The 26,385-nt window shown below is 40.6% G+C and overlaps 1 protein-coding gene across 13 annotated transcripts in view; it reads right to left on the bottom strand.

Moving 5' to 3' along the window:
* Positions 1-697: 697 nt before the first annotated feature.
* ntng1a (netrin g1a) overlaps positions 698-26,385 on the bottom strand; it is a 122,840-nt gene continuing 97,152 nt past the window's right edge. For 2 of the 13 annotated variants that reach the window (XM_035999505.1, XM_035999501.1), the window contains exons 5-9: positions 21,750-21,776; positions 14,560-14,727; positions 12,132-12,266; positions 2,210-2,482; positions 698-2,176 (exon numbers count right to left, since the gene is read on the bottom strand). In XM_035999505.1, the coding sequence (XP_035855398.1) occupies positions 2,223-2,482; positions 12,132-12,266; positions 14,560-14,727; positions 21,750-21,776 (590 nt within the window). In that variant the 3' untranslated portion in view covers positions 698-2,176; positions 2,210-2,222. Of the gene's footprint in view, positions 2,177-2,209; positions 2,483-12,131; positions 12,267-14,559; positions 14,728-16,517; positions 16,632-17,720; positions 17,766-21,749; positions 21,777-26,385 lie in introns of all 13 variants that reach the window. The other 11 variants (XM_035999553.1, XM_035999520.1, XM_035999519.1 and 8 more) reach the window with 11 other exon arrangements.

Here is a 26,385-nt window from a genome sequence, read left to right as displayed (position 1 = left end):
AATTCAGTTCTTCAACTGACAGAAATAAATTACAGCCGTGGCTTCTACTGTACTGACCTTACATGAAGCTGCCCCCACATACATTGTTAAAGTAATGTTGTATGGATTACAGGGACTGAAAATGAGATATTAGAACTTTACTTTAAATTGACTTTAAATTAATAAAACATATATATTTGAATGAGTTAATAACAAACCATTTGTTAATGCCACTAAGTTCCTGTACAATGTTTTGTAGTTTAAAGGTAATGCTTTATTTATTTCAAAGGTCTGTAATTTTCTAATACTTTGTAAGAAGTTTCCTGGAAAGAAGAGGATGTCATTTGGTATAAATTAAAGGGAGAATAGGAATGTCCTTGAGAGAAAAGGTGCATTTATTCTCAGGTAACTCTAGCACTAACACTGTGTCTAGTTTTACTTTAATTGGTACCAAATTACATGGTTCTTTAGAGGAAATTATTAGGAATTGATTTAGAAATTATGGGCCTATAAATTTACGTGTTACAAAAAGCAATTGGATCGTATTGGATTTGTTCGACAGTCAAAGATTCTAATCAGGACCAGGAGCAAAGAAACACAATCAGGACATCCCTATTTCCATCTATAATCTCATAGTTTCCAAAAAAGTCCGACATTCACATCTCAGATCAATAACAAAATGATGTACCTTCCTGCGATCAACAAATTATCAACACAGTTTAGTTGTTTCAACTTTTATTCACTTAAATTCTCAAGTGTTAAAGCAAGAACAAAACATTTATAATGTCCTTTGGTGGGATTTTATTACACTTTATTAATACTGTATATGTAAACTGATATTCTTTGATGCCAGCACGTTGCCAATACAAAGGAAAATCAACCGCACAACTCAAAGTAATATTAACAAATAAAATAGGTGAATGAAAGAAATGGAAATAAAAAAAAAGAAAACCCATAAACAATTGCTTCTGCATTTGGATGTTTTAAATAGGTACATTAAAGGTTGTCTTTTTTCAACCACAGTTCGGCAAAGATACAAAAGGACTACATGACTCTTTTTTTTTTTTTTTTTTTTTTTTGCTCTGTCGAGAAAAGAATTTGCAAATACACCGATGTTTTGTTATGCACTTCTCGTCTGCTCAGGTGAAAACTATCCTCGGACCATGATCGTAAGGGAGCGTGGTGGCTCTATAGATAGAAAAAGAATCAGACAGCTTCATTGGAGTTTCTTTTTGCAAGAGAGGAAAGGAGGGGGAGGGGAAGGGGCTTCTTACACATGTGCATCACTAACATCGGACAAAAGAATCTTTCAACCAACAAAGGTTTACAGAGTAACGTTCACGAAAGCACAGGTCTGTGGCAGCATGGCAGGGGGGGGGGGGGGAATTGGCGATCGGAGGAAAGGAGAGGAAGGGAGGATGAACAGGAGGGAGAATGAGATAGAGCTCGAAAGGAGAGACAGATGCTAGAGAGGGGTCGACATGGACGAGGTTTTTCGTGTCACAAAGTGGCAGTCCGGGCGGATTTCCTTCTATCCACAATGCACTGACAGCAAAGAATGCTCCCTGTGTGTTCTCCGCTTTATGTCTGTCGTTGTATTGAAGTAAAACGGTTATGTTTTGGAGGCCAGTCAGTCAGCCATTCAGTGGGGACAGTTTCTTTGAGATTTCCTCGGCATCAGTCCAGCCAACATTAAATCGCAGAAGCGTCCCGCGTGGGGGGGGGGTATGGGGTGGGGAGTGGGGGGGGTGTATCGGCGGCCACTGCCGGCTCGTTCAAGAGCTGATTGGTCTGCAGCTGTTGTTGCCGTGGCAATAAGAGAGGACGTGAACGAGTCTGTCATCCTCAGTTATCCCTTCTCAAACTGGAAGGAGCTCAAGTACCTGGTATGGCTTAGAAAGGGAGGGGGGGCTCATTGTTCTTTGCACATTTTATTCTTATTAGGCAAATGCTCTTTTTCTTATAATATCTGGCATTTTTAGAAGTATATCTTTTATTTTCATTTCTATATATTCTTTGAAATTAAATGAAAAGTTTTTTTTGCACTCATGTGTCTGTCACATTCCCTTTATTGTCAGCGCGAGTGTCCATTGAGTCTGGCGGCGGAGAAGCTCGTTACAGTACAGTCCAGAAAGCTCATGGTTGTTCTTGTTTAATGGTTGTTGATTATTTGAAAGGTGGGATGGGAAGGTTAAAGTGAAGGCGATGGGGAGTTTATCACTCCCACCAGGTCATGGGTCTCTTCAGAGCACAGCGGGCCAGTAGGAGGCGTCTCTCCGCAGTGCCGAGCCCAGCAGCAGCAGCAGCAGCAGCAGCCTGGGGGTTGATGGAGGCGTCAGTGGGGCCTGGCCCGAATTGGGGCCCCCGCAGCCCCCCAGCTCCGACTCGCAGCGGGGCTTCTCACACAGCAGGCCTGAGTAGTCTGAGGGACAGCTGCAGCGGACGTTGTTGACACACACTCCGCCATTTTGGCAGCGCAGGAGCTCGTTGTCACACACCCGGGCTGCGACGGGAGCAATGTAAAGACAGGAGAGAGGAGTGAGAGTCAAACATGCAACACATTTTTGGGTGACACTTTACTTGAAGTGCACTGTGCTTCATCAAAAGCATATCATAATCAAATCAAGTTGATTTCATATAATTTAATTATCTACTCGGCTGCCACATTAAAATGAAACTTAAATAAGCCCTGTGGGGAAATTGGGAATTCTCTCATGCTCTCATTCTAACAAATCAACAACTCACTAAATGTTTTCTTCAAGTAAAGTGTACCTGTATTTTTTTTTTGAGATTTGATTTAGCTGAACTCCTACAGGAATAGTTTGACATTTTGGGAAATAGGCTTATTCAATTTCTTCTCGCGAGTTACATGTTGATAAGAAGATCGATGCCCTTTAATAACTGTATGTTAAAGGAACACGCCGACTTATTGGGACTTTAGCGTATTCACCATAACCCCCAGAGTTAGATAAGTCCATACATACCCTTCTCATCTCCGTGCGTGTTGTAACTCTGTCTGACGGTTCCACCGGTAGCTTAGCCTAGCACGGATTCTGAAGGTAACCGGTTCCAACTAGCCTACTGCTCTGAATAAGTGACAAAATAACACCAACATGTTCCTATTTACATGTGTGTACAAATAACAAGGTCACATGAGACACATCCATCTTCTAACCGTATATAAACTGGGAACTATATTCTCAGAAAGGTGAAGCATTTCTACTCTCTGCCTGGGGCTTCTCAGGTGCTGCAAGCATATCACTCCGCCCAAGTAGCAGAAGTAGCAGTGCTTCGCCTTTCTAAGAATATAGTTCCCAGTTTATATACGGTTAGAAGATGGCTGTGTCTCATGTGACCTTGTTATTTGTACATACTGTGACTATACAAATCACAACATGTAAATAGGAACATGTTGGTGTTATTTTGTCACTTATTCGGAGCAGTAGGCTAGTTGGAACCAATTACCTTCATGATCCGTGCTAGGCTAAGCTACCGGTGGGTGCGTCAGACAGAGTTACAACACGCACGGAGATGAGAAGGGTATGTATGGACTTATCTAACTCTGGGGGTTACGGTGAATAAGCTGAAGTCCCAATAAGTCGGCGTGTTCCTTTAAATATGGAGCTAGAGACAGCAGCCGGTTAGCTTAGTTTAGTTTATAAGTCTTGTTTAATCTGTACAAAATCTGAAGTGTAACAAAGACATTTCACAGTTTTACGAGTTGTTTTTGTGCCAGTAACTTCCAGGATTATCTGCTGGTTGCTTGGTAACTTTCCCTAGCCAAGACACATAAACATAAACCCCTGTAAAACTGCAAATTGTCGTTTTACACAATAATCGTCCGCTGCCTCCGGCTTCATATTTACTGTACAGAAGTAAGAGTGGTATCAATATTCTCATCTTATTCTCTGCAATTAGGCAAATAAGCCAAACCAAAAAATGTAGAACTATTGCTTAAACATTTCATTATGCAATATACTGGATTTGCAAAACATCTCGGATATGAATTATATATTATTCTTTAAGGCAACCTTTGCAATGCATGCATCTTAATTACATCAGGTAAAATTAGACGATAACAGGTTAGTATTGTTAGTATAAATCTGTTGGTAAAAGCACACATGTATAGAAATTTTCAACACATATTTTCAAGGATTGTGTCATTTTTCTACACTGAAAAACTTGTGCCATCACGATCATTTTAATACATCAAACATATGCACATTGTGGGTTTAAAGGGCTCTTTAATCGCATCTAGTATCCTAGTTTAATGTTAGAAAAGATTTTCACATTTTCACAGTGTGCTGATTCATTCTCATTTACAGAATAAATCTCTATATAATTTCACACCTATAATAATATGACATGCAATTGAACATCATGACACCTTTAAAAGATACAAAAAAGAAAGCTTGTCTCTTTTAATGTAAACATAATCCTTTTGTCTGTAGTGTGAGGAAATTTCCTTTTAATCATTTCCATTTCTCTAATAACAAAGTTGATTACAGCCCTGTCCCATCAGCGATGTTACTGCACATAAATCCACAAAGGCTGACAGACTTTCCCCAAACAACAGTGTCTTTAGACAAACTGAACGTCAGGTGAAAATTGTTGTATATTTAGAGCTGGGACACCGAGGCCACTCTATTCCCAGTGGAGGCAAGCTGTCAAGCAAGCTGGAGGCAAACAAAGCAGCGCCGCACAAACTAATAAACCAACAGAGACAAATAAACAGTGATAAACACAGGGGCCACTTCTGCCCATTTCAGACCTTTATGGGAGTGGAAAACAATGTGGTGAGCAATCTATGCACTGTATGGGACATCAATATCACAATAACAAATATCAGGCCTCCCTTCTAATACTCAGGATTGGATGCATGCTGTCTCCCAGGAATAGCCAAATAAGGCTTTGATGGGAGGTTTGTTAAGAAACATTGACTCTACGAATCCCATTTGTGCCACGTCTTTTTTGTAGGAGAAAATAAGAGAGCTGCTGTTTGGCTCAGTACGTTTTTGCTTCAGGCCACAGCTCAACAATTACCATGCACAACAAGATCCAAATAAGACATTTGAACTCTATCTTTGTCTTTTTTTTCCTCCAACTTGGAAAGCTATTATTCTCTTGGTTTTCTCCTCATGATGAGGCAGCTAAACTTGGTAATAGAAATGTCTCCTTTAAGATGACAAGGACGAGCAATGTATTAATTAAAGAGTCATGTTTTTCCCAAAGAGGCCTTGATATGATCAGTACATGGGAGAGACTATATTAATTAGACAGTGACCTTTCATCTTGTGCATCTTATCTCTCCTTGCTTTAATGGTAAAATGCTAACATGTATTTCTAAAGATGTTCAAGGTAATTTGTATTCCTTCTATGCTCTAAAATTACGGTGTCCGACAGGGGCAGACACCCTGCAACTTAAGAAAACACACGCAAATAGACAAAACACAAGCAAATTAAGAAAACATCTTCATTAATTTGACAACACATGCGCAGCATTCAGCAAATGCGCTGTAAATGCCACAACACAACCAAATACATAAACGCACTGCAAATAAAAAACGATGCAAAAAGAAAAGCACGCAAACCCCGAAAAAAGAAGCGATGCAAAAAGAAAAACAACTTCATTAATTTGACAACATATGCGCAGCATTCAGCAAACGCACTGCAAATATCACAACACAACCAAATACATAAACGCGCTGCAAAGACACACAACACAACCAAATACATAAACGCGCTGCAAAGACACACAACACAACCAAATACATAAACGCGCTGCAAATACACACAACACAACCAAATACATAAACGCACTGCAAATATGAAACGATGCAAAAAGAGAAACACACAAACCCAGAAAACAAATGCAACAAAAAAACGCAGCATCCAGATTACACAACGGAAGTTCTCCAGGCCTCTAGAGGGAGCAGCTAAGTGGAACAGCTGGATTTTCGACCCCACGGGGAGAGAGCACTCTGCCTTTTTATTAGAGTCGGGTATGGCTGCAGCCTGGAGAACTCCATAGACTGTATATTAAATTCATATTATTATTATTAATAACATAACATATTAATAATATACAGTCTATGCTCCCGTCTCATGCCATCCCGTGTGGTGTCGTCCCCGAGCTTCGGCTTTTCAAAGTAAAAGCTTGCGTCTGGTCCCTATGTCTTCGTACTTTGGTGTTTTGGATGTTTGTTAACTAAACAGTATGGTAATCATGCTAATGAATACAATAACTTGTTCAGCAGATGTCTTAGTTACAACATGATGGAGTTAGCAAAGCAGTATTGTGTTTATATGTGCGAGCTGGATTTATTCAGTTTGATAAATCCCACGGTAAATTGGCTGGTTTACTAACAGGGAGGGACTATAAATCCTGTCTGGTTTTTGTATTTCAAGAGTGAATTGTTCCACAATATGAATACAGATTGATCACTTATTTTGTTGATAACCGTTGTTGTATAATCACAGTATTACACTTGAGGAGGCCTATACTTCAGTAATGCGCCTTTCGGACTTCGAAATTAAACAATTAAACGTCAACGTTAAACGCTGATGCAGTTTTAAATGTTTTATCACCACGAGTTTACAGACGTCTCTGCTGATTGAGTATCACCTGTGACCTGAGCCGAGACACACCCACCAAACGAGAGAAAACAGATCTCAAACATAGACTTAATATTTACAGTCTATGCAGTTGCTCTCTCTCTCTCTCTCTCTCTCTCTCTCTCTCTCTCTCTCTCTCTCTCTTTCTCCCTCCCTCCCTCCATGTGGGGTCGAAAATCCAGCTGTTCCACTAGTTGCTCCCCCTAGAGGCCTGGAGAACTTCCGTTGTGTAATCTGGATGCAGCGTTTTTTTGTTGCATTTGTTTTCTGGGTTTGTGTGCTTTTCTTTTTGCATCGTTTCATATTTGCAGCGCGTTTATCTATTTGGTTGTGTTGTGTGTATTTGCAGCGCGTTTATGTATTTGGTTGTGTTGTGATATTTGCAGTGCGTTTGCTGAATGCTGTGCATGTGTTGTCAAATTAATGAAGTTGTTTTTCTTTTTGCATCGCTTCTTTTTTCGGGGTTTGCGTGCTTTTCTTTTTGCATCGTTTTTTTATTTGCAGTGCGTTTATGTATTTGTATGTGACGCTGAGAGCCACTGACCAAGAGGGTGTGAGAACGGGTTGATGTAACACACGTACGTCGCCAAATGTATTACCTTGTTTCTGATATGAAGACGAGGCGTTATTATGGATCCCACGTAACTTCTAGGCAAGTCCCGCCCTACGAAGCAGCCAGATTGGTTGAAGTTAGGCATTGACCTCGAGTGGTTAAGGTTAGGACAGCCGATTGGTCAGGGGATAGGACTTGAACAAATCGGGTTACGTTACCTTGCATAAGCACGGACGCCTGGCCAATTGTAGCGTGTGAATGCTATTGAATGGCGGGCCTTTCCTCAAAGTTGCGTGAGTTCCATAAACGACAAGACGTGTGATTCAAACATCTCACATTTACCAACAAAACATACAGCGAAAGAACGTTTTTTTCACTCTAAAGTCGCTAAAAGCGACAACAAAACAATATGACTCCAGTGTCAAACAAGCTTTATCTAGCCTACTATCATTAGTAGCCTTAGCTAGCTAATTTCACCTATTGCTAGCTTCAGCTGGTAGCCAACAAACAGTATGACTCCAGTGTCAAATAAGTGCAGAGCCTACCGTAGTGAGTATGAGTTGAGTTGGTTTTAGAAATTAATTTTGGCTAACAATAGCTATGTGGAAAGGCTGACTGCTAACTTCAGCAGCATGGATACTCTCCTCAGGTTGCATTTAGCCTCGATTTAGAACTGGTGCATTGTCTTCCAGAAAGTAGGCTAAGCCCAAATACAGCAAAACATGAAGTGGGGAAAATAGCCTATTTCTTTTATAAGTGGAAAGACAGAGAGGTAGTTTTAAAGGCATGGGTCATTCAGAAATGAAAATGTTGTCATGTTATACTGACTTCCAGCTTTCAGCAGTTTCCAATTAGGGGAAGCAGCCCTTGCTAGCTTGATGTGTATTGTGTTTAGATATTGAGAGTGAATCTTCATTTTAAGGCAAACACCTACTTTTTAATTATGCATGATGCTCAACACTGCATAGCATGTTCAGTTGACAAAGTAAAGTTCAGGTAATTGCCGACCCCTGCAGGCAAAGCGCTTCATTTGCTGCTAATTAAGCAATGCTAAAGTCCAAAATGAAACAGAGATATAGATTTCTTACAACATCAGAAGCAAGTTTGTCATAGATGTATAACAGTGTTAAGATTAAAGGTACTAATACTGTGAAAGGGAGAGCAAAACTGGAGGCAGCAGATATACGGCATTATGTTTTAATACACTGAAAATGGGTATTCTATGAGTAAAAGATTGTGTTGAAAGTCTGAAAACTCAATTGGGGTAGGATGAATTATTCTGAGAGCTCGGCACCTTTATCTCTCTTTAATCTCCCACATTAACAATTTCTCGACGTGTAAACAGAGCCAGCAGAGGCAGTAAATGAAAAGATTTGTAGCGTTTGCTTTTGATATGAGTGATAATATTTAGAGAGGGGGCCAATGAACTAGGTGTGATTGTCTGGGACTGGGATGTGTTTGACGAGAGATTTTAGTTTTAATTGCATTCTTCAGTCTGCATGCAGATAGAGTTTTGTCCATGCACGTAAATACTGCAGCAGGGAAGCAAGAAGTGGTCAAGACTGAAAAGTTTTCAGTCTATTTCAGTCAAGGAACAACTCAGGCGCTAGTAGCTCCTTGGGCAGGCACTGTTTCAGGGGTTTCCCATTTTGATACTTTGTGTATACCACATTTTGTGCAGCCAATGTGAGAACAAATTCAATGAATGTGTATTTTCCACTTTCGAGCCAGTTATTTTTCTAATTCCCATAGAAAACGGATTTTTAAGTTATTGCCAGAGCAGTTAGGGATTTATTTTAGCTACTAATACATCAACAACAGTACATGGAAAAATCCATAGCAGAGGCAGAAATACTAATTCTCCTCCGTGGCCTCAGTAGACCAGAATGCAATGCAGTCAGGGGTTTCATGTTTGTTGATTGTCGGTATAGTAGAGTTTAAAACCCAGTGCACTTTTCACCTGGGCCAAATATAAGATCACACCATTTTTCTCTTTCTAATATTGCTATTACTATTACTACACATGTACAGCACAGAGAACACCTTTCTTTCTCTGAAAGGCATTCTGGGAAATGTAGTAAAACATGCTAGGGAATAAACTCTAATTCAATCACAAAAGAATACATATCTTTCATGTAAATAAAATGGATATCTACTTCTTTTTTTCTTCAGTTTTCAAGTGTTGCAGTAAACCTCCAGAGTCGTATTGTAGGAAGAGTGAAAGTTTAAGGCATACATGTTTTGACAACATACAAACACTTCCCACAATAATTTGTGTTTGATTTTCTAATCACTGCTTAGTAACTAATCTGACAAATAAAACTACTGATCCATTGTGTGCTCTGTCTCGCTGTGTGTCACTTCCCATCTGTTTGACTCGGCCCTGCATGAAAACATATTTTTTAATTTCACTTTCTTTTTTTACTTTTCTTATTACTTGTGAACCTTAAATAACAGCTGTTGTACAGCTCACCATTGCCAGTATTTACTGAGTAGTGAGTCTGCCTATGTATTTATGACAGACATATGACACACACATGACATGTGATGTGAGCCAGACCAACCTATGCCTTCACCTCAACCTTTTGTGTAGGAACAGATCTGTGTGCCGACATTGTGTATTCACACGATACACGCTGAATATATTAGTCAAAAACAGTGCATTTTAATGAACATGCATCTGTGTCGGGTACTGCTAAAATAAACGGATTATTTATTTGACACTGAATTTAAATCAGACTTTAAAAGCACTTTTATTTACATGTTGCGGACTAAAAAAGGCCAAAGTTTCAAGCTGCATACACTGCATCCTTTAGTGCATTGTGGTCAATTGTAGCTACTGTCAGAGCAGAAAACTCTGGTATCTTTGCCTTTTAGATGATGGATTTCTCCTTGTACTGTTCGACACTAGCAATTTACTAAAAACCCATTGCTCTATTATTTTGAGGGACTGACATCACAACCTGTTATTTACCAAGTGAGATCCATAGCTCATCAGTTGTTCAACATTATATTTATTACAAACTGTATAAGATAAGACTTTATTGCCCACTTTGGTGGAAATTTGTCTTTAGCCTCTCCAAAACATTAAAACACAACCATGACACTGGATGTTATCAACATTAAACATACAGCACACTAATACTACACACCATTAAACATAAAACAACAATTGTGCAATGGGCAGAAACAGCAGCAGGAGAGGAGGTAGGATACAGCCTACAAGAGAATATATTTCAAAATACCTTTTCTTTTATATTGCAGTCATTTTGCATTCAGTGCCTCTACGGCATGGGGAACAAAGGACCTCTTATAAATTTTCCGGCTCGCCCTCGGGACCCTGAATCGACGGCCAGACGGGAGCGACGCAAACTCAGAGTTTAGTGGGTGAGAGTCATCCACAGATATCTGTCTGGCCTTCCTGAGTCACATAATGTGGTATGGTATTTTATTAACATTGAGAAATATTCCAGCTAAATTATGCAAGCTTTTTTTTTCAATATTCATACAAAAACTGTTGCAGGTTTAAAAAAATTTACTGAAAAAAATATAACAAATGTTTGTGCAAATGGACAAGTAGTTCCTCTACTTTACATTCTTCCTTCTATACTTAAAAAATAATCTTCCTTCAATACCTATCTCTGTTTGAGTAATCATCACAAAACAGACTAAGCTGTGATTTATCTTTTCGCAATGTGTATGTTGTGCATTTATTCTGCTGTGCCTGACTAATTGGATTAAAAAATATTTTAGGCTCTGTGATTGGATGAATACTTCATACAAAACAGATACAACTTTTCACCAATCGCTGACATTCTTCATGACATTATTATACTGGCTATCCCCTTACATCCACAGGAAGAAGAAGAAATTAATTCCTTAAAATCATGTCACCTTACAATGTTGAGGCGCCTTATTTAGGACGCCTTTGTTGGCCAGGATAGAGATTAATGTTGTGCTACAGGAGGAAGGCAAATAGATGTCACCACCTTGTGGAAAAAGGTCTATAAATCTGACATAACTTAATCACAGTTACAAACAGTGACACAAAGATGGGTCATGGTTGGTCAAATGCTAATTAGCAGCAATTATTAGCTGGTCTGACAATAAGCTATGTAAGTTTTTCAACCAGCACAAGACAAGTGAGACTGCTCCAAAATGGGCCAGATCATTTGTGCCCATACTGCAAGTGCATTAGTCAAAAATATGCAGCATAAACAGTGTTTGCCATGGTAATTTTGTATCTCAAAGTTCCTTCTTTACACTGTCATGTTAGAAGATGTTAGAATCCCTGCTCATGAGGCGTGGACTTATGACTTATGGCTGCCTCCTGTATGTTTGTCACCGAAGTTTGATTTGAGAGAAACAATGAAAAATTGGTGACATTTGAAAACAAATGACTACACAGAGCATGCATTGCAAAATGGCTGGGGGGAATATAAACAGTAGACAGTAATAAATGGGCTGGAACTCAAAATGACCTGCATTCTCGTTTGAAAAATGTTAGTGTTGGATGACATTGTCCTGTTGTGGACTGGCAAGGGGGTGATGGCTACTCAAACAGATCACAGGCAGCCTGTCAAGCAGTCAATATTGACTCAGCTGTTGTTTTGTTGGTGTGCGACATGGCTGGATAACTGAGTTACCAAGCAGCATGCACCATGCCATGCCATTGCGTTTTCTCTATTTGAGCCATATAGGGCACCTGCTGATATATATATTGTTAACGCAGCCGCAGCAAGTGTGAAATGCAGGTTCAGTTAGTGAATCAAATGGCTTTGATATTGAGTTAGCTCATGTTATGGGTTAGGTCTGTATTTGTCAAGGCAGCTGGGCAGTCCTGCGCATGTGCAGCATATTCTTCCAGCCAAAGCTCAGGAATCACAGAGAGAGAGAAGAAATCAGAGAGAGATAGCAGAGAGAGACAGAGCTGATGGGGGACAACAGTCGGGAGCTGCGTGGAGAGGTTTGTGGTTTTACTTACATTTGCAGCCATCGTCCCACAAATAGCCGGGTAGACACTGCTGACACTTAGGCCCTGTAGTGCCCTCCTTACATATACAAAATCCTGTGCCATTACAGCGATCACTGACTGAGCCAAAGGGATTACAATTACACTCTGGAAAAACAAGACACACACATACACACACAGGCTGGAAACAGGGTGGTGCTTTCACTTCCCGGCACACGTCTAAGATTTTCACAGCACTGACCACATTCCTCAAGCTCAAATATACAGTGAGCTCAACTATTACAACAAGGCGCTTGATAATTTTTAACTAGTAAGAAAAGGGAATAGATTTAAAGACTCATACAGAAAAAAATGCTACCATTTCAACTGTAATGGAGACAGAATGATAAAAGAATGACTTATGCTAGATGCATGAACACTTTGTATTAATTACAGCATATTTGCAATTATTATAGAAATCATTTTACTGTTATATAGCTATACAACGTGCAATGAGCAAATATGCAAAAAATTATCAGTAGCTTTGATTTAAGATGAGCAAAGTGGGCTAATCTGCACATGCTTTTCTAAAGTTGGATTCATTCATACAGGTTTACATAGGAAAAGATGGAAAGAGGAGACAGGAAATGTGATGAGCAAGAAACAAAGACAAAGAGTGAATGTTAGGGTTTTAGTGGAATGAGAGTACGGCGCATTGAAATGGGCATTGTTGTAATATGTTCTTTAATTCTCTTATTTTCAAATGGATGTAAAAATTGTCTAAGAATTTTGCATAATCTTAAAATTACCTTTAACCATTGACAGAAGAGAATCGTCATTAGCCACAATTAGATTTGGAATATACTTAAAAAAACATTCTCTATAAAAAAAACAACCTGTTAAGTCTCTAGTGTCCTACGCTCAACTGACCTTCCAGCTTTCCACAGCACTCTGCAGTCAAAGTGACACCTATTTTGACAGTCCCTGACCATCACATCGCACCTTCTGTGGCTGTGCTGGCTGCACGTGGCTGCACCCGAGTGGCCTCCGGGGGTCAAGCAAGAGGAGAGAGGTGACACCAAGTGACAAAATGGCGGGTCAGCGAGAGAGAGGCAGGGTGACAGCGAGTTTGGCACAAGGTAACGGCCTCTGTGACTCTTAATGCCTCGTGACAGGTTTCAGCTGCTACTCTTGAGGCCATTTCATGTATATGACATATGCACTTGCGTGGCACCTCTGACTGGCGGTGTGACTTCCCTGCGACATTTCTCTCAGAACTCTTGTTGCTTGTCAGACTCCCCCCTCAGGACTCACAAATGCACCTGGCACTAAGAACTCACACTTCACATGCTAACTAAAGAAACCAATAGGGAACCAAACTATGGCCTTATGAACTATGTGAAATGCAATTTTCACACATTTTTACAAGTAAGAAAAACAGATGATGCAGTGTATGAATGCCTGCATAGAGGTCATGGACAACACACCAGATGAAAATGGCCTTTCAACTTTGACATCACAGCTACAAAGGTGACACTGTCTTCACAGGCAAGTCATAACTTAAATACTAGTAGGCTGTAATGTTATGTTGGTTTTTAGACAAGCAAGAAGTTACACGCTTAATAGTATAAATACATGTCCATTGTTCGCAAATGATATGTTAGTTACTAAGGATGACATTTTGGGAAATTATAGCATAAAGATTGGAAACAGGAGAAAACAGCTAGCCTGCCACTGTCCGAGCCGCTTTTACAGTTCAGTTTTGTACGAATTAAACAAATGATAGAAGCGATATATCTCCTATTATATATACAGTAATGTTGCTGGCTTTAGCTTCATGTTTTATGTACATAAATGAGTTTAAGGTGTTTCAATTAGTTTGTGCACATGATCTATTCTTATATATCTGCAAATCAGATCATTCTAGCTTTAAATCAATGCTTGGCTCACTGCATGCCCTTAAATACAAGCTAGCAGCTACAAAGATACTGCAACGCGCTATATTAATAAATACAAGCTAGCAGCTACAAAGATACTGCAACGCGCTATATTAATAAATACAAGCTAGCAGCTACAAACCAACTGTAACATACTACATCAAGTTAGCAGCTAGCACCCCCCCTAATACTGAATCAAACCCAAATCAGTCTAAGTTATTAAAAAACCATGTCCGAAAGGAATGACTGAAAATCAAACATCATGATAGTGTGTTTCTGACTAAACCTGAAAGACCAGCGTCCTCCATAAAACTCCCCACCATTGTGCGAGAGCAGAAGAAGCGAAACAGGAAGATGTGGGGGCCACTGAAAGACATGGAGGCAGGAGTGTGGATGGATGAGGGAGCGATGAGAGATGAAAGATGACACTTTCTCTGGTGACAAGTCAAAGACAGGAGGTGAGGCAAAGGAGAGTGTTTGTGTCAAAGCAGGGTGGCAGTGAAAGGGGCCGGTGGGGGACTAACCTATGCACACATTTTCATCGTCCAGTTCTGCTGAGGTATTGCGGTAGTAGCCCAGCTTGCATAGCTGGCAGTGCTGGCCCCTAGTGTTGTGCTTACAGCTCACGCAAATGACGGTGTTTAGCAGCTCGATGTAGCTGCATCGGTTGGAGTGGCCGAAGCATTCACAGTCTTGCAAAGAGAGTGTGGAGGGAAGAGAAGGGAGAAAGAAAGAAAAAGAACGAAAGAGAGAGAGACGCGGAAGAGAGTGTTGGCAATGCTGCTGTTGCTGCGAGTGATACGGCGGTGGGGTTAGCAAGAATTGGAGAGAAGCACCACGGCATGCAGGTTAAAAAATGGAGACTGTGTTGTGTGAGAGATGTTGGGAAACTAATGAGAGGGAGGGTAACTCATGATTAGTCTGACATGGGCACAGCCAGAGTTAGAAGACATCACATTAAAAAGCACAGCGTTATAAGACCCCGAGAGGTCACATCACTTCAAGCACACCACAACACGAGGCAAGGAAGGCTCCGAAATCATGACACAGAAACACGGTCACATCAGGAACACCACACAGCGTACGGCAGGTCAAACCATGAATGAAATGGATCTTGCAACTCAGGGAATGGTATTGCGATCTTTTGAAAATATTGTCTAATTGATGTCTTAAATGTCAAGGTCAATATGGTAAAGGGATGAAACTTGCAATGGTCCTTCTTATCACAACCCTCTGTAATGAAATTCATGATGAATTCTGGATTTAAGAAACCCTTAAGTCATCCAACCCTGTGTTTCTCAAATGTGGGTACAGTATGCTGTGCATAATTCCTAAACAAATCATACACTATAATAATAAATTAATTTACTGATTCTAAACATCTGAAATGTAGCATTTAAATGTTTTTAACAGTTACAATGCCGTTGTTTAGATACTGGTGATGCAGCGCTGTATTGTGCCTCTTTATATAGACTTTTTTTTCTACCAAAAATGTTTTGTGCTGGTCAGGGGGTACCTGGCTAAAACATATTTCAAAGGGGGTACAAAAAAGTTTCAGAACCATTGATCCAACACATATTTGCAAGTTGGCTTTATAGTTGTTTTTAAAGGCAATATTATTACAACCTTACTTATTCTGTCTTTAAAAGCAGTCAATATGGCAAGTGAGCATATGCTGAGTTGCACTGGTAGAGAGTGTGTCACTGCCTGCTATGTAGTGGTATGTCATGCTAAATTAGATATACGGAGTTGTAGCTAAACTGTGAAAACCAATGCAGCAGTCAATGATCCTCACTGGCAGCCCTGACCTAAGGGGTGCAGGATGGGAGGGGTGCGACTGAGGATAAGTCTGCCACACTCTACCACGTGTCACAGCGTAGACAGATGACCCTTAAGCCTCACTGGCAGCCGCTTGGACAGAATGCCCACGGATCCAGAATAGGGGGGTGGCGGATGGGGCTTTCGTCCAAGGGATTGTGGTTATTAAGGATCTGTATTGAGGTCAGGTCTCTCTGTCTGGCTGCTAACAACCCGACAAGGCTTGGAAATGAAGGAGCAGCAAGTCTAGTCCACTCTACCTTTCACCTAAAGCAGAAAGTCTTGTCTGACTGTAAGCTACGTCTTCTACATTAGATGACTCACTCTCGCAGAAGAAAAAAAATTCTCCTTTCCAGAAATAGGCTAAAGTCATAAATCATGCACGCACGGGGAATAAAAAGTCTTGAGTCTTGGAAACACGTTTCCCAAAAATAGTTGTAGTCTAAAGCACCCACTTTATTTGCACTGAAAAAGATATGATTCCAAGGGACTTTTATAGTGTTTAGAAACGATTCCATAGATGAATGGATCCTCAATGTGCCCTGTACAGTGAAAGCCATCAGTCCAGAACTGAGCTGGAGATATGGATACACAGTGCTCTAACATTGGGTTAGTACTGCAAGGGTTAGGGGGCTTACGGTTAAACACAAACATGAGTTCATACAGTAAGAAGGCTTGGGTGTCATCTGGGGGGCAACGTATGAATTCCAGCTCCTACCTCGCTTGCTGTTTGCAACGTGGACAGAAGGGGCAGTGGACAATGCAACCTGAGGAGCTACTAGACAAATTAAAAGAAGAAACAAACAAAATAAAAAAAAACATGATATTGCAATTAAACATAAAACGTAATGTCAGAGATTTAACAATACTGAGCATCATGCTTAATAACAAATGTAACTGTAAAAAAAGAAAGAAACATACGCAATAATGATGAATGATGGCGTTGGGAAATAAGGAGTGACATTGCCAATTGAAGTTGGCTGCATGTAGCAGCATCTGTTCCAAATGCCTTAGATGCCGAACAATTCAAATATGATGGTCCCTCTTTTATGCTTCATTTCATTAACAAGTGCTTTGTATAACTCAAAAGCCTCTGTGTATGTTTCCCCAGACAGAAACTATCCCCTGACAAACTACTCTCCACCTCGGTGGAGGCCAGCCAAGAACTTTCACCCTATAAATTTGTGCACAGGAGCGTGGGCAGGGAAACTGGCTAGCAGTGAGCACATCTATCCCTCGATTCCTTTCCGGTCATAAAACAAACAGTGGGAAAAAGAAATAATAGGTCCAGCCTCTGCCATTGTACTGGGTTTGACATAAGCCCCTGACACATACACTGTGTGCGCTTGGCTGCAGTCATGGAAACACAGAGCTGAGTGGTTGTGTGCTAGTTGTTTGCGAGGTGTCTGCACATCACATCTGCACGATGGATTAAGCTGAAATGAGTCTAACATTAATCTGCATAAAAAACACCGTGAAACCTCTCCTGCTTTTCTTCCTAATACGCTAAGATGGGACTGAGAATCCCAGGAAGCTCTGCGCCTAATTAAAATCGAGTGTGTATGTATGAACGTACACATTGAGAGGATAATGTACGCCACTGCAGCATGTTGCTACATGAGTGCCCTGTGAATGCTCAATCCTCCGCTGAAGGAGCCCAAACCCTTTATCAGGAGCGAGACAAGCAGGCTGAGGATGTTTTTTTTTGGGGTTTGTCAGGAAAATAACCAAGATTGGAAACGGGGGAAGATACTACCCACAAATACTCATATCGACCAAAGAGTCATTTATTTTGCTTCTATGCAAACACCCCGAGATAAATGAATCTGTGAAAAAACATAGTTGTTGCATATTCTTAGATGCCTACCTTCTTTTCGGTTAGCGACACCTAGCGATGACACATTCGGCCGAACTGCGTGCAATTGAGAGAAACCAGGAGTTATTCATGTGCACTTGTGTGATGCACTTTACAGGTAATCTAGAGGGTGGGGTGGGGACTACGTGGTAGTGTACACACACAACTGGAGACAAGGACATGTCCAGCATGACTCAAATCAGTAAATCAGGAAACAGCAAATACAATGGGGCAGGGCTGACATGGATGGGCAAAGAGAATGCATCCAAAGACCCATTTAGGAGAGACGTTGTATGTAATTTGTGTGACTTCCATGGGCTTGCTGTGTACGTGTATGTATGTTTATGGCAATGGCAATGATGAGTGAAAAACTGAAGAAAAAAGATTAAACCCTCTTAAACTTGGTACTTAAGTCATGATTAATGCAAGCGAGTCTAAACTATGTATAGCAAATTAAGAAGTTAGGGGGCATTCTGTTTAATTCATCACATCGACTATGTAATCAATATCTAATTACAGTGTATTTCTGGTGAAGGAATAACAATGAATAAATAATGGCAGGTGTTGGGACTTGGAATGACGGACTGCTGTGGGTAGTATAACCTCATGATTACATACAAGTCCGTATTTCCGTGACAGGGAAATACTTTGCGGTTGGAAATGGAGAGGACTCAAGCAAAGGGAGGAATACGGATGCGTTTCCTCATCGTGCCCCTTCATCTCTTCACTTGATCTTTCTGTCCTTTGCTATTGACTCCATGAATCATGCAATCTTGGGTAATTAACATCCAGTGGTGTCTTGGCAAGAAGCCCATTGCCATAACTATATGTGTATCGAATACAAGACTGCTGTTCAGGTTGAATCATTTTAGAAATGCCTTTTTCACATGGAATAATTGTTTCAAACCTTTTTTTTTTTTTTTTTTACTACTACACTGGAATTAAGCTTTGAGCTTGGCATGTCTACACACTGACACTCACTTTTAAGCCCCCCTAACATTACCCGTCATTGATTTCAAAACTGCATGAACAAAAGACTATCATGCAGTATCTCCTGTCTCATCCTTTTCTTTCATTTATTTTTATCTCCCCAAAAAATGTTTCACAATGGATCCTGCTGTGGGATTCTGGCATCGGTGATGACTGCGACATCTCCAGTGGGTTAAAGTCACTTGAGTCACCCGATGAAAGGCTCTTTAAAAATGATAGATTAACAAATAAAGAGAAAAAGGCCACACCACATCGCTGCTCAAACTCAGGTCTTATACCTTTTACATAGTCAAATCCCTTGTTTTTATCTGAATTTAGATGCTCTGTTAAGCGTTTAGCAGTGAAGCTGTTTGCTCAAACACAAAACTGACTTATGAGGACATGAGCTATTAATCTATGACAACAACACAAAGTATACGTATTATCTGAGAATAAATAAAACACACATGAGCAAGCCACACTGTCCGGATCTACAACCTCTAATTGGTTAAGTAAGTTAATTTTTAATTATTCTGCGTTGGCAATTGATTGGATGTAATATACATCTGGCTTCCATTAATTATTTTGTTATGGGGAATATTCAGGTAAGGCGAGCTAAATGAGTGGTGACGGATTATAATCAATGCCGTACCCATAATGAAATGCAATCTTGCGGAGCCAGAATTGTTTTTTTAAATATTAATTTCACTTTAATGGTCTGCATTAGCCAATTCTGCCTGGCTTAATAAACTTGAAATAGAATTGAGAAAAGTCAATAAGGAATTCAATTACCTTCAAACAACAACATGAAAAGTGCTGTGCTTTCTTTCTGTTTTTACAACAGCTTTGCTTCAAGTCCATTTTACAACCTCAAGGTTGCTCTTAACTTTTTTGTGTCCACTCTATTCTTACTTTATTAATAATGAGACATAATATTGCTTTGTGTTTTCACTGTAAACAGCCTCAACCTCCTCAGTGTGTGTACTTTTTAGTGTTATGCCGGTTCTCTGGGAGGCTGCTGTGACAGGACAGCCATTCGCAAGAACTTTAAATCCCTGTGGGCCAATCTGGATGAGAAGTGAAGACTTTGGTTTGTCAGAGTGTCCTTTCTACATAGCCCCCCTCCGCAAACACACACTCACACACTTATCAGCATTCACACTCTCCCCGGGAAGGATTTGAGGACAGCCTTTGGACATAGTCTGGCCTGGCATTTGGATGGGACGGAGAGGACTGAAGTGAATATGTATGCATATACAGTATGTATGAGGAGCATGCACACACACACACACACACACACACACACACACACACACACACACACACACACACACACACACACACACACACTAAGCTCTTGTCAGGCATGCATGGAGTGGAAGCATACTTTCTAAAGTTGAAAGGGGGGAGGAGGCAAGCAGTGGAAGATTGGGAGAGGGGTGGTTTGGTCTTCTTGGCCACATGTCCATTTCTGACTCCTGACATAGCATCAGCCTTTGCAACCAGTATTCACTTTCACTCTAAAGCCTGATTAAAAACCACCTGGGAATAATCTGTTTTCACCCTGTGTCTCACACAGCATGTTTTGGGACACTTGCCCAGTGATCATCTTAGCCCTTAAATGATGAAAACAAGTCTGCATGTGTCATCCATGTGTCACTTGGTGCGTATAACTTGGCTCGGTAACACTTGCGCATTAACTAGATATTGAGTGAAAGTAAGCCACTAGCCTTATAGTGAGAATCAGCACTTAGAGCTTAAAATAGTTCGACATTTGGAGAATTTTCCACTTTTTAAAAGAGTTAGACGAGAAGATTGACACCACTCTTATGGATGTACGTTACCTTTGAACAGAGCCAGTTTAGCAATTCCTCCCGCTTTAAGTCTTTGTGCTAAAATAAGCTAAGCTAACTGTCTCCTGGTTTCAGCTTCATATTTGATGAACAGATATGAGAGTGGTACTCTCGACAAGAAAGAAAATAAGCAAATTCCTCAGACTGTCAAACTATTCCTTTAAGCCCAATGGTTATTCATTTGAAATTATGTGGATCTGGCAATGCTGTGTAAAGTATAGGTAACAGAATATGACCCAAAAGTATATTGACTATTAATGTATCTTCTTCTTTATTTAGATATATATCTACATCTACAGACAATTTTATGAAAGCCACTAACATCTTACTACTTAAGGTCAGCTGTCTTACTTTGGATGAAGATAATGGACTTCATCACTCCTTCCAGTATATGCTAAAGTGTTAGCATGAAGCATCAGAGCCAAAAATATTGCAGCTACAGCATAGACAAAATTAAACGGTGCTGTCTTCATAATCATTTACATAAACATTTTAAGATGATCATTGGGGCCAATTTATTATACATGTGCATGTCTCTGTAACCCTCAGCCAGTCTATATGGGTCCAGGATCTGACAGGGAGGGGGCAATTTGCTAATCAATCTGCTGCCCCGGGAACAGAGGATACTAACTCAGAACAGGGCAATGAGAAAAAAGATAAAGAGAATTGAGCCAGGCTGTGAATGCACTTTGACTTGTTCAATACAATCCTATGGTTCCTGCATCACACTGCCTTCCAGGCAGCGGTAACTTGAGACATGGCACCTCTCTTCTTCCTCCCCCTCCTAAGGGGCTACTGGTTGACTAAGATAATACCAGCCCAGGCGCTTGCGGCTTATATTAAAATGACCTCCTGTGACATTATACTGCCAGAGAGGTCTTGGCACCTTAATAAAGTCTAGATGCCATTTATTTATAATGCATGGGAGAGATGAGAAAAAAAATGACATTCTGCATGCAGAGTCAGGCCAGTGTTATCTGGTTGAGTTGAGTCTGGATAAAGTAAATTAATATGCCTACATCATGACAATATAGCCCCCAGCTATTGCTTATCTTGTCTTTCCGAAAAACAAGGTAAGTTGCTGAGTGATCTTTCGTAGGAAGATTGGAATCAGAAATGAACACTTGGCACCAAGTTCAGGGTTGTATGGTGAAGGGTGGCACAATAGGCAAAGCAAAGCATAAAGCATTCATATAGTTCCTTTGTAACTTGTACTTACTAACTGGACCAATGTTATTAGGAATACCTGCAAGAAAGAAAGAGAAAAAACACAACTTCAGTTAAGGCACAAAATTGTCTTTAAGGCAACAACTGCAACATTTCTCCTTGAATTGTTAGGATTCAGTTAAGTTCAGACCAGGAAACAGCGATCCGGCGATTTGTTGCAGGGTTGTGTCTCTGAATTGACCCTTTTGTGTAACATCCTGTTGTGTTTGTTTACCCCCAACGTAGTACAAGTAGACTTTATATTTCACAGTTACTGTTTTCTGTCAGATCGTTTATAGAGCTCAACGTTTCTGACCGCACTTGAAGGCAGCTTCATTTCATGGAGAAAGAGAGAAAGAAAAGAGACAGAGGGACCGTGCTTTGTTGTTGCAGAAAACAGTCTGCTGTTACACAAACTGCTGGGCAGTTCAGCGCGTTTATTTTATTTTTTACCCTCATAGTGTTTTAAAACTTTCTTGTAGCAGCGATAGAGGCAGTGATGTTTCCTGTTTGCTGTACGGGACTTTCACACCGCTTCAAAAATTGACTGACAAGTTTGATTGCCGGTTACATGATTGGCCACCACAGCATGACGTTGGGTTGCGTTTCTCCATAAGTTGAGTCGGTCTCAACTGTTCACTGCAGCCTAAACGCACTACCCCCATTTAAAATGAATGGGCAGACCTGCGTTTTCGCCGGACCGTCTGATGGCCGACGCAGGCAGTGTGACTGCAGGCTTAGTCCTGCCATCCAGATGATTGGGTTCCCAACCACAATACTTGTGATTCATCTTGATGAGTTGTATACACTTGAAATGACACATCTCTGTGGCACCTAAAGAAAAGCTAGTCTTCATCATTACTTGATAGTGTTGTCTTTGGCACGTTTAGCTTCACAGTTCTTTGGTTTCTCCTGACTTCCTTCATTATTTTTGCTTTGATGTCCCTGTTGTTGCCAGTAAAGGTCACTGCTGCCATCACACATAGCAAAAAGGTACACACCTGAAAATGTCCCAACATCACTAAAAAAACTATTTCAGAAAATACCACAGGCTCACGGACAGACTATAATATTTAAGTTATTTGAAAAGTTAAAAAAAGTTGCATACTGCTTTGAGACACACACAGAGGCACATCAGTCTTTAAAACATGTGTTGCCAAAGACACACAAGACAGAACTGTCATGCACACAGACACACAAGGCATATCAGATGACATCATAGGTGGCAAACTCTGCCTCTGATGCCTTAGGAGGACATGTCTTATCCTGCTGCCTGCCTGTCCATCCCTCCATCAAGCAATCCCTTGTGCCAGACAGCCACTGAGCAGATAATACAGTCTGTCTCATCCCCATGGTGACTGGATCTCTCCCACACCAGGACGTTGTCTGGCTGTAGATCTGAGGAGATTGACACGTTCATAGGTCTCTTGCGCCGATTATTTCGCCATCTGATCTGACCACTGACATCTCGGTTTGGGTATTAATTAGGACTGTAGCGGCCTCAGACACCGTGAAGCTCAGGCGGCTGATTTGAAAGGACTTTGCCATTTGTCCCTGTTTGCATCTGTATGCTTCAAAGGAACGTGAACACACCAGCGGTGTATTATTGGTCGGCATTTGATTTCAGATTTACGCCAGCTCCACTTTTTCTAATCATCTGTTTGAACGGAGGCCCTCCTTCCTTTTCGCTCTACCCCCTGCCCTCAATAAGGCAGCCTGCCCACAAAAACAAACAACCCCCATGGGAAGGGGAAGCATGCTGGGCAATAGGAGAAATGCGCCCATGTAAATTAGAGAGGAAGAAATTAAATATAAAGGGAGCTTTCTCCCTTTTCTAGCTCACGTCTCTCCCGTTTACCACCACACCTTCAGCTGAGGAAGCTGAGGAGGCAGGGAGACGTGCAGGATTTTTTGGGGCCTTTCATCTAATGGAGCCGTCACAAAATATCTCCAAGTACTCAGGGAAAACATGAGGATTTCCTGAGAGTGGGCATGTGTTTGTGTACGTGGACTTTAATCAAACTCCTGTCATTCAATCACTCTTCCTCTGATCTCTGACTGCAAGCTGTATTTAGGAGCCAAATCTGTGACCTGTCTGAAAGCTGTGAAGTGCAGGAGGCTATGCTGACATATGGAGGAGGAGCGTAATGGATGTCAAACCTCAAGGGGGTGGGCAGATGCTAACCAGGAGACAGGAAGGACAAGGGCAAGGACAATCACAATCACCTTATTCACAAAATACAGTTTGATTTGGCAGCATTGGTTCTGAGCATCACGATATTGATACAACAGAACAGTTAAAACTACACTACACAAATTAAATATAATTCTACAAATATGATATTTTGTTTGACTATTAAGGGTTTGTGAAGGGTAACACCAATATATAATAACGATAACAGTTGGAATAGGTTGACTGAACCAACTTTTAAAAATGACGTCAAAACCCCAATTTAATCTACCAGTTATACTTATACTGATAATTAAGAAGTAACCAGATTCATGCATTTTTCTGTGTAATCAAGTTCAACTTGTACTTTAAATGAAGTTAGAAAAGTGCCTCCAGTCTACAGCTACTTATACATTCTACAGTAAAATATGTATCTGTTTAATATGTAGGCTAATTGGCTGTTTGCTAAGCATCTCCCACAAACAAAGATTGTCCAATTATAGCTTAGCAACCATAATAGTTGGCCCAAGCGGTGTCCATGGGATATTCTGTTACATTACATTACATTACATGTCATTTAGCTGACGCTTTTATCCAAAGCAACTTACAATTGCTATATACAGTATGTCAGAGGCCCCATACCTCTGGAGCAACTATGGGTTAAGTGTCTGGCTCAGGACAGATTGGTTGATGTACCACAGTGGGAATTGGAACCAGATCTCCCACACCAAAGGCATGTGTCGATACAATATATGTTTTTCTTTTAACATTTCCATAGCCAGAAACACAAGACCAAAAGTTTACCTGCTCTCGTGTAAGCTGCAAATGTAAGCATGCTTGGCTACCATTGTGTTTTGTTAGAAAGAGCATTACATTTTTACATCCATATAATGCAAGAAAACTATTTAGCCTTAAACATTAAAAAGTCAGCAGAAGACGGCGTTTTTCAACCAACTCATTGGACAATCGTCAGCCAGTGTTGCTAACTCTTTTCCATTTAAAGTAGCTAGCACTCATCATTGCGTTTCATTTGCAAACTGCTCAGTGGCTGTGCCGGCTAACTGCCTGCTGCTTACAGCGCAAAAGGAGAGGGAGGAAGACCCCATGTTGTTGGCAGATGGACTGTGATTACTCTGAGCAGCATGCATGGACATATTTACAATATAATATATCTTGCTTTTCTCCTGATAGTCTGAAGTTGCTAAATTATTTGCTAGTCACTTTTTAGAAATAACAGGGTCTGAAAAGACGCTATGTCTAGCGAGAAAGTCGCTAATTTGGCAACACTGACGTCAACTTTAGCTAGCTGCGAATCTGCCACCGACAATTTTAATAAAGCTTGACAGGCTTAGCAACAGTATGTTGCGACCTCTGCTGTGTCTTGTGTTGTGTGATTCACCTTCATCTCTCTGACTCTGCAGGTGCTCGTTACTGTAACGTGGAACACCTGAGTGTTCCCAGGTTAATTAACCCTGGATGCAGTGCAGCTGCTGGTTGCCGTGGTTCCAGTTCTCCCTTTTTTTCTGTTGGTTTGGTCTTTATGCTTTGTCTGCACTTCACACACACACACACACACACACACACACACACACACACACATACAAACACCCAAAAACACACACACACACACACACACACACACACACACACACACACACACACACACACACACACACACACCATTCACTCATGCACACTTACACCACTGACTATGCTGACAACCACACCACAATAATCCTTTAATTTGGTCTGATTTGATTTAATAAAGAATATTCTTGTTTAACTTTATTATGGTCTGTCTCCTATTTGTTGTGGCCTATAAGAGCTGGGTCATAACAAGTAACTAATGAGGGCTGGGCTTATCACAGCAAACAGTGAATTATGTATGTATGTAATATGCAGTTTCTACAGTAAAATGTGTAACCAATCAGTTTCCATAATTATATCATATTTGGACGCCATTATCATCTACCAACACATGTTTCTGCAAACTCTATTTATGCATACACTGCTGAGCCAAAGATGCATTATACCAGGTTTCTCCAGCTCTCACAAAGTCAAACATGTGAGACTGCAAGTGTTTTAGCTTTTTAACTGAACTGTTAAAAAAGACTAGGTAGGTTTAGGTTAGGTTAGGTAGCTGACCTAACTGTAGCTGTGCAATAATACACAGGTACTATCTACATCTAGTCTGGCAGATTGGCAGGTGGACCCACTACATTAAACAGAGAGGGATTTAAATATATACTGTATATAAAAGCAGAGAGAAAGAGAGAGGTGACTTCCATTAGTGTGAATCATCAAACTGTAAGTTCACCATTTGAGTGAATATTTGTCCTAACAGTTTTTATACAGAGAAAATGAACACTGTGCTGCACTGTTCCAGCTGTACATGAATGCCTTTTGCTTTTAGCTAAATATCAATGACTGGAAGTGTTGAACCCATCACATGTTATGAAGTCAAAATGACGACTCATTT

The sequence above is a fragment of the Sander lucioperca genome, chromosome 1 (assembly GCF_008315115.2).
Source record: "Sander lucioperca isolate FBNREF2018 chromosome 1, SLUC_FBN_1.2, whole genome shotgun sequence".
In the NCBI taxonomy this organism is placed as follows: Eukaryota; Metazoa; Chordata; class Actinopteri; order Perciformes; family Percidae; genus Sander; species Sander lucioperca.
The sequence above is the reverse complement of the archived record's forward strand: the minus strand, read 5'-3'. Positions and strand labels throughout refer to the sequence as shown.